Source organism: Primulina huaijiensis, chromosome 13, assembly GCF_012295235.1.
Source record: "Primulina huaijiensis isolate GDHJ02 chromosome 13, ASM1229523v2, whole genome shotgun sequence".
NCBI classification, from domain to species: domain Eukaryota; kingdom Viridiplantae; phylum Streptophyta; class Magnoliopsida; order Lamiales; family Gesneriaceae; genus Primulina; species Primulina huaijiensis.
The window spans coordinates 18,830,763-18,839,623 of record NC_133318.1 but is presented as its reverse complement, the minus strand read 5'-3'; the positions used below and the strand labels follow the sequence as shown (position 1 = coordinate 18,839,623).

Below are 8,861 nucleotides of genomic sequence, written 5' to 3'. Positions count from 1 at the left end.
CTAACAATCCAAGAACAACTTAAAAGAAAATCATCAAAAATATATCGAATGAATGAATATATAGGGAATAGTGATAAACATTTATCTCTCTCTTAGCTTACACATTTTGATCTCTCTCCAAATACGGGGCACATTTTATTGGGCCATTATTGTTTTGGGCCCAAAAACTTTATCTAGTGCAATTTTATTGGGCCATAAACTTAATCGGGGCACTGTGGCAACCATGAGAAATCTGAAGCTTTGTGACCTAAGAATGGTAATCAGAAGGAATTCTGCGGAGAAAATTAAAATTGGAGGTTTGCCTCCCCAATTTAATCTCTATCGTTGTTTTTCTACTTTAGGCTATTATAGCTAATCTCTTGTTGAGGTATAGTTGTTGAATCAGTTGCTTACATGCTTTCCGTTCTGAAATAAATGCTGAAACTTGGAACTATTTTTTTTTTCCGATTTCGGCATTATAATTACTTGTTTATCTTGGTTCAGCTGTTTTTTGCTATTTTTGTTCTCTATCTCGGGCTGTTGAATTTTCAGTGCCTTAATTTATGATTTCCTGTTCGCATACCTATGAACTTTTCAACTCTTTAGGCGTATCTGATTTGGAAATAGATTTTTCAGAAAATGCAGGAGCGTGTTCGGAATATGGGTTTCACTTTCACCTGTGCCATTCGGATCAATTGGTTAAGTTCTAGTGTACTTTGTTTCATTCTTATTATTTATCCACTTAACTTTTTAAGTTTAAATGTATTTTGCTTCATTCTGCGTATTTATTCACTTGACTTCTCACGAGCAAGCTGGTGCACTTTTAAGGGACTCGTTTATCTTTCTTACTAAGCTTGGACTCATGGTTTTGGGTGTGGTATGCTGCTAAAAATTTGATATTTTTCCCAAATCATGGACTTTTTCGACCATTCTTACAGTATTTTCAATTCTCTTTCTTTTGTGCATGCTAGTTCAGGATTTTGAGAAGTATCGGGTTGTGCTATGTAGCATAGTTCTACATTATGTGTGTAGCACACGGTGCATTTGAAAATTTTGAAATACCTCACATACCTTATAAAGATTATATGTCTATCATGTGACATCAACTCAACATGCCTCGGTTAGAAAATAAAGTCAATGGACTGAGAAAGTGGAAAGAAAGAATATGTATCTCTGAATCTGAGCCAGCCATTGTCAATCAATCCTTGAAAAATCGACCGATGTCCGTTTTTTCTTTTCATTTGGCATGCTTTTGGTTGGTGCCAACAATTCTGGACTATGAGTCATTCGTTTGGTGAAATTTCCTGTTTGTTGAACCGAAAGAAAATTATTACATCTTATTTTTATATGAACATGTTGGTTTGAGAACCTTAGGATCCATTGATCCATTCCTGCACTTAAGCTACACTATGCAATATACATGGTTTATACCTATGCACCGATGGGTGATATTTTTATGTGCTGATTCTTTCTCTTTTTTCTTCAGGTGCTACAATACTAAAAAGTTATAGTAGCTATCACTATACAAGTGGTTGATGGAACTAGCAGTGAGTTTTCTTTGTCCTTTTTTTTTTTTACCATGAACAATTATGGTTTACATGACTGAAAATAATGAGCTGCGTTGATTAACAACAGTCTATTTAGTTGGTAAAGCAACAGCCTTTTTATCATTTTTATCAGTAGATATGTGGACTTGTTTTATGTTTTATGCCTGTCCTTGAACATGCATTCATTGGGAAATCATTGACACTATTTCTGTGGTATTTTTTTTTATCATCTTAGGATAATGAATCGAAAACTCCAATCAAGATTGGTGACAGATCCACCAGTGATGTTGTCGTAAGGATAAGAACACAAGATGGACGTGATGATTGGATTTACTCTCATTCGGAAATTCTCATTAGCAAAAGCAAGTATTTTGCTGATCGGCTGTCTGATGATTGGCCAACATGCCAGATTCTTGACTCACGTAATTGTGTTGAGGTTAATTGTGAAGAACGTGACTTCGATTATCACATTACTGTTCTCCGACTCTTCTATATCACTTCAGATATGTTGGTAACGGACTTGTGTGGCGTAAAAAATGCACTTGGCACACTTCGTGTGGCTGTCGAGCTTGGTTGCCCACAAATTGTTTCAACCTGTGTGGGCTATTTGGAAGCTGTTCCGTGGGAGGAATCCGAGGAAGAAGAAATTCTAAAAATCATACCAGGCATGGGGTCACAAGCAGAACCAATACTTGCTCGTCTCCAGCCAGTCAATCCTTCGGCTGTGGTGAAGATTTTTCTGTCAGCCATTCGATTTGCCACATCATCACCCCCATCTTTGATGAATGATCTGAAAACTTCAGCTCAGGAGCAGCTTGAATACATGCTAACCGAGGACGATGATGCACCTTTATTAACAGCTGATGATGTGATTAAATTTGAAGCCAGCCAATGTGTCCACAGACTTTTATCAAGATTTGTTGATCTTGTCAAGTCTTTGGTATGTGATTTCCAAGAATTAGTTCCCGAACCAAGACAAATGGAATTATTCCTGTCATATTTAACCGATTTGTTATGGGCTTCTCAAATAGCTGCAAAATTGGAAATTTCAAGAGAATTTATTCACATATGGGTGGATACATCGGCAAATATAGTGAAAATTTCAGAGCAATCATGTCCCATAGATGAATTAAATGGAATAAAGGTGAAAGCCCTTGAAGTGACTACTAAAGTGTTGGAAGCAATAGCGTATGGAACTGTAGTTTTGCCTCCCCTAGAACGCCTTCAAATGGTTATGACCTGGCTTCCATACATAAGGATGATGAAGCCTTTGACGGATTCTTTTTCTTCTGACGAAGACAATAATTTGTTGGTGAAATTTGATTGCGAGCTTTGGCAATCTTTGGAGTCATCATTGGTGTCTATAATCTTAACGTTGCCCTCTGGTGACCAAGCTGAAATTTTGAGAGAATGGTTAGACAGTAAGGAAATTCGGTATCCAGACTTGACTGAGGCATTTGAAGTGTGGTGTTACCGGTCGAAAGTTTCAAAGAGAAGACTAGCTTTGTTAGATGGAAGCCATCAAAGTACCAGTCAAGTATGATTTCTTCACTTTTATTTAATCGTTATTCGATTAGATTTTCATGTCCCAACTTATGGTTAGAATGTGGAATGCCGTTGTACATCACAAGATTCGTGCATCAAGCTTAGTCTGAAAATATGAATTACTAGTTAAAACTTATGTAGACATGCCATTCCGTGTAATTATTTTGAGTGTCATACCAGCAACATCTGTTACTGAGAATTTTGTGCTGTAGGAATACTTTTTCATGTCCGTTTTATTCAGTTGTATAATATTTATTTAATTTTTTTTTCTTGTGAATGTTAACATAAGATTGGGACCAGTTTTGCAGTTGCTCTAATTTTCCATCGTTTTTTTAATCTCTGATTTATTTAACAACCAAATCAAGTCAATGCAAAGCTTCAACAATATTGGTCTGTGTATAGACAGTATAGTCGTAAAAGATAATGTAAGAAACAATTTAAGGCCAATAAATAGCTGTAGAAGACTGGACCGAATCAGAATTCAACTCTCAAAATATATAAAATAGACAATATACATGAAGCAGAAAATGTGAACTAATGGTTTCAAGAAAAAAAATATAGGACAATGTCCTTGTCACTTGCATCATCTTGAACGTATAAAACCATAACAAATTCAAGGATAAGGGTCTTAATTAGCCATCGGATTCGATCCATAACATGCAATTGATGATCGGCTTTACTAATGTTTTCTCTTTTTCGATATTTTTTTAATTGTTAGGTCCATTACATCAACCATCATAGCTTGCGTAGGTTGGATAGGGATGCAACATAATCAAGTTCAGATGGCATGTTATTACATATTGACTTAAAAACAAATCTAGTAGTCAAAATTTGATCACGCACTTAGAATATAATTCAACCTCAAAAGCTAACTCAAGAGAGAGAATTACCGAAGTCTATATATACAACTTTTAAAAATTAATTAAGTCGATGTGAGATTTGAACCTAATTCCATCCTAAAAGCTAGCTCAAAGGGGATGACCGTGTAAATTTATATATACAATTTTAAGAACTTAAATCAGCCGATGTGAAACATCTAATACATCCCTCTAACTTCCAAGAATTAACAATTGGGACATGGAGCTTATAAGATATTAGTGAGTGATCCACAAGTCAAGTCCAACATATAACGGTGGGTCCTGACTCTGATACCGTGTTAAGATCATGGATATGATTTAACTTTATTTCAAAAAAAGAGAATTGTTTAAGTCCACGTATAAAATTTTTAATAACTTAATTTAGTCGATACGAGACATCCAACAAAATCAAGCATACTAAATAGAAATTCTGAGTGCTATAGGCTCGACAAGATTGACTTCATGGAGAGCACTAATCGGGTTATAGCTGAAGTTTTGAGTGTATATTGATGAACAGGTCCTCTGAAATATTTTTAAAACTACACAAGAAAACATATTATTTTACGGAAAGAATGCTTGTATATCTAAATACATATTATAGTAAAAAATGATTGAGAAAGTCATTGGCCTCGAATATAAATAAATTCATAATTACAAAATTTATTACGCAGTACCAATGGATTTGTGCTAGCTCTTTAAATCAATTTCCTTGTCAAATTCATCGATCTGCGTACACTAGCTAAACTTATATAACATGACATTTCACTTTATTTCTATTGAAAACAATGGGAATTTCAAATCAAAAATATATAAAGTCCGGAAAGATCGATGATCAAGATTTATTCTTGCATACACCACCCAAAATCACTAGTTTCTTATTTTATTATTATCCACATTGATTACCACAATCATCTATATATCAGCAGCAACAAAAGTAATATACAAACCCCGACAATATATCCTCTAAAGACTAAAATCCTAAGCTGTCCCCAAGAACTCAAATGGTTCTATTAAAAAATGTATGTATTTATTATGTAAATTATATATACTTATACTAAATATGTAATGTATACTCTACACTATCATGCCACCAAAATCGTTTGAGTCGCCTCCGCCTCTTTCGAGTTGAATGCTTTGATTCGGCATAAAGTTTTGGTGTGGAAGACCAAGTGTTAGAGATACACCGTTGCCGGAATATGGTGCCTGAAATTGCTCGTCTCCAAACCTTCCGAGTTCCCCCATCGGATAAGAACCAAACCCTCCGATAAAATTCGTGGGTGCACCGATTAATGTGAACTCATCTCTACTCTGCCTTTCGATACCAAATTTCAATGACATATGCTCGTTGGCAAGAATTGTGCGCTTTGAGTCCATGTTTGTAGATGGAATTCTCGATTTTTTGGGACTCTTTTGAGTAAAGTTTACCATTTCAGATGATCCAATGAGGTGGAAATCTGAGTTGTTCTTTAATCCGCTAGGGGACGTGAAAACGGTGGAAGTTGATACAGATGCAGATTCGTTTCTGCTGCTGTTTTGATTTTCAAACATTGGATTCTTGGCTTGTGTAGCTGTGTTCTTTGAGATTGAATCTTCGTCTTGAGACTTATTCTCTGATCCCGTTTTTTCCTGTTCTTTAGTCTCTTCCAGGTACATTTCTTCTACCATTGGCTTCCATAATCGAACCCGAGCATTGATGAACCAATTCGACACCTGATTCAAAGCAAACCAACTAAATTTCTTTACCCAAAATCAAGCAGAACGTTAATTGATCAAGAATTCAAGATGTCTAGCTACACTACCTGGCTCCTGGTTAGCCCCGTCTGTTTAGCAAGCATTAGCTTGTCTGAATCCTTCGGATATCTGCTCATTTTGGATAAAAATAAAACAAGACTCGTAAGCATCGAAAATTAATCTGAAATCCAACCAAAAAATATTACACCATGATTTCGCAATCGCCAAACTCACGGGTGGAGGAAGTGCTCGAAGAGCCAGGCACGAAGAACAGAAACAGATCGTTCGGGTAAACCTCGCTGGGGTCTCCAAGCATTGTGCTGGATCATTCCCAATTGCTGTAAGGCTCGTTGCTGTGGGATCTGATTATCGACGTATTTAAGTTTCCAGCCTTCGGTTTTTCCTCCGAAGCTTTCTTCTTCGCCTAAGCTTTTCGTTGCTGCTCTGATTTGGCCCAAGATCGAGTCTTTAAGGCACCGGAATTGCTTCGAAATTGTTTGCAAAGCCAGGGCAGTGTAAGTTTGAGCAGAACCAACTCCTGCTGCTTGTTCAAACCAAGAGATTACTATCTGCATCTGGTGGTGGTATTGCCTGTATCTTTGCTCCACCTTCGAATCAAGAAATTAATAAAATATATTTTCAAGAAACAAGGAAAATAAATCGATTGGAAAACCCATTAATTTTTATTCTTGTTCGTTTTAAATCATAAATACTACTTGCCACCTGGTGTTTATCCGTACTTTTCCCGTTTTTCAATCTTTATGAAACCGAAATTCAAAAAAAAAAAAGAAGCTTTTTACCTTGATTTTGAAAAGTTTCCGGTGACAAATCACAGTAATTTTCTGTATGGTGACTGTTACAGCATCAATACATCATCAAATGTGTCATTTAAGCTGCTTACCTCATCGAGCATGTTAACAAGCTTTGCTTTCTTCATCTGAATTTCTTGTCTCTCTGCTGTAGTGAGTTCAGCCCCACCTTTTTTACTTTCTTCTCTTCCTCCGCCGCCAGAGCCAGCGGCGCCTGAGGGCTCTCCGATTCTCTGGGCTCCCTCTGCTAATTCAGCTACAATCTTTGTTACCTTCTGTACCTTAACAACTTCATCAAGAAGCTCCTGTGCTGCCTTCAAATATTTAGAATTAAACATCACAGTTTGTACTCCGTTAACGCCGTTGGAAACTCCGGAATTCGATGAAGGTGATCCACCCGAAACTCTAACGTTGTCCTCACGCGACTGAGCCACAGCCATAAGCGGTTGAGTGGGCACCTCCCTTTCAAGCCTGAAAGAGCTGTGGCTGGCCGGCTGCTGCGACGAAAGGCTCAAAGAAAGCCCCTGATGAGAGCGTGTGACCTGACGCGCGGACGCGAGGCCTATTTGCTGGTTGTAAAGATTGCGTGATAGAAAACCGTGGAGTGCCGACACGTCATGCTGGCCGTAGGGATCTTGCGACGAGGCAGCTTCAGTGGCGCTTGCCCCTTGGAGAGGTATGCCGACAAAATGTTGAATTTGGGAAGGCGGCGGCGCGTGGGGGAGGTTGATATTGTTGCTGGAGTCAAGGAACACGAAGTTGTTGCTGGTGGGTGGCTGTGGCGGTTGATTCTCGGGGAATCCAACGTAAGTAGGGTTCATGAGAATCAGGGTCTGTAATCCATCGCCGCTTCCTTGGATTTCTGAGTTACCATGAAAGTACGTAGCCATATCTATCTTGGAAGTCGCAGCGCCCACTCAAATTCTCATAGAACCCTGTAAATCAAATTCAAATTTCGAAAATGTTAATAATCATTCGTTTTTCAGATGAAAAATCCCGGGAAAAACCCACTAACTAATAAATTATCATCACCCGGAAACCCTGGAACCACAAAACTCAAGAATTCTTCATAAAAGACTCTTAATTCTTGTTCTGCACGCACTTATAACTTCCTGGAAATACCTTTTGAAGAAGTACCATAGAAATCAATGATCGTTGAATACATATACATCACCAAATCTTGGGTACTTTGCAGAGGAAGAAAGGTTTTGACAATTGAGTATATATAAATATAGATGCATATAGTATTTAGTACCTGGTCTGGCCTGGTATGATGAAAATCAGATTATACACGTGCTATGTCATCACCATTTGCAAAGAGTAATCATAAAAATTCAGCTCACAAAACCCATTTTCGCACAGCTAGCGTATATGCTGGTAACTTTATAGAAAAAGACCACATGAAGTTAGCTAGCTAGAGATCTATAAAGCAAATCAGCTAGTTACCAGCTATGCATACATGATATATGATCTAGAAATCCGATCCCTTCAATTGAATTACGCGTCTGCCTTCTACTTCATCGTCTCCAAAACTCTCTCAGCTCCAGTACTGTACTTCATAAAGTAAGAAAGAAGGGGAGAAAGAGAGAGAGAGAGAGAGAGAGAGAGAGAGAGAAGGTTGATAGTAGGTTTAAAAGGCTGGGAAAAAGATAGTACCATTCATGTATATATGTCCACACATATATCAATATCACTATGTTTTTGAAATAAAAATTAAAATAAAAAATACGTAAAGGATTTTATATATATATATATATAGAATTGATCTGTTTTCCTACATGTTCTTGATGAATGAATTATACCTGCGAATGGATCGAACAAAGGGAAGTTCAGTGATTTGACCCGATCGTTTTCAAATGATCATCAGATAAAAGAAAAGAAACTGAGGTTTGCTGAGTGAAAAAGATAGGCGATGTATGTTTTGTTCGACGTATGAAAATGAAAATATGACATCATCAAAGTGTGTCAGAAGGGATAGATACACGTATACATACATAGAACCAAACAAATTAACTGAAGAACGAGGTAACGTCCCCTTCCTACAAAACTTAACAAATATTTTACACCAAGCCTAAATATAATTAGGCTAAGAGATGCACTTTTCAAACATTTTCATTATTCATATATTTAGGGATGTAAACGATCCAAACCAAACCAAACAGTATCAAGCTTGAGCTTGGTTTGTTTCAGACTGTTTGAGGCTCGAGCTCGAGCTCGAGCTCGATTCGAGCTTCTATTATCAGGCTCGAGCTCGGTTTGTATTGAAATTACTGAGCTCGAGAAAAGCTCGAGCTCGGCTCGTTAAAAGCTCGTTTAGCATGTTAATCAAGCCAGGCTCGAGCTTGATTCATTAATAGCTTGTTTAGCATGTTTAACAAGCTTGGCTTGAGCTC

At 37.4% G+C, this 8,861-nt stretch overlaps 2 protein-coding genes across 18 annotated transcripts; one reads left to right on the top strand and one right to left on the bottom strand.

Moving 5' to 3' along the window:
* The first annotated feature begins 193 nt into the window (after window positions 1-193).
* Window positions 194-3,340, top strand: LOC140991104 (BTB/POZ domain-containing protein At3g05675). Of its 13 annotated transcripts, none has more exons than XM_073461031.1 (4): window positions 194-296; window positions 616-685; window positions 1,466-1,526; window positions 1,762-3,340. In XM_073461031.1, exons 3-4 carry the CDS (start codon window positions 1,515-1,517, stop codon window positions 3,067-3,069), a joined length of 1,320 nt encoding a protein of 439 aa, XP_073317132.1. In that variant the 5' UTR covers window positions 194-296; window positions 616-685; window positions 1,466-1,514; the 3' UTR covers window positions 3,070-3,340. The 13 variants fall into 13 exon arrangements, with proteins under 13 accessions (XP_073317132.1, XP_073317129.1, XP_073317138.1 ...); XM_073461028.1 differs by having other exon boundaries at window positions 616-690; XM_073461037.1 differs by having other exon boundaries at window positions 203-296; window positions 616-677; window positions 1,789-3,340.
* A 1,374-nt stretch (window positions 3,341-4,714) lies between these two features.
* Window positions 4,715-8,098, bottom strand: LOC140991558 (BEL1-like homeodomain protein 1). 5 transcript variants are annotated; one of them, XM_073461570.1, is made up of 6 exons: window positions 7,915-7,998; window positions 7,724-7,779; window positions 6,561-7,403; window positions 5,894-6,267; window positions 5,728-5,788; window positions 4,715-5,638 (listed from the first exon to the last, which is right to left on the bottom strand). In XM_073461570.1, the coding sequence occupies exons 3-6, from the start codon at window positions 7,356-7,358 to the stop codon at window positions 5,003-5,005; spliced, it is 1,869 nt and encodes a 622-aa protein (XP_073317671.1). In that variant the 5' UTR covers window positions 7,359-7,403; window positions 7,724-7,779; window positions 7,915-7,998; the 3' UTR covers window positions 4,715-5,002. The 5 variants fall into 5 exon arrangements, with proteins under 5 accessions (XP_073317671.1, XP_073317672.1, XP_073317675.1 ...); XM_073461571.1 differs by lacking the exon at window positions 7,915-7,998 and adding an exon at window positions 7,501-7,590 and having other exon boundaries at window positions 7,724-7,871; XM_073461574.1 differs by lacking the exon at window positions 7,724-7,779 and having other exon boundaries at window positions 7,928-8,098.
* Window positions 8,099-8,861: the final 763 nt, after the last annotated feature.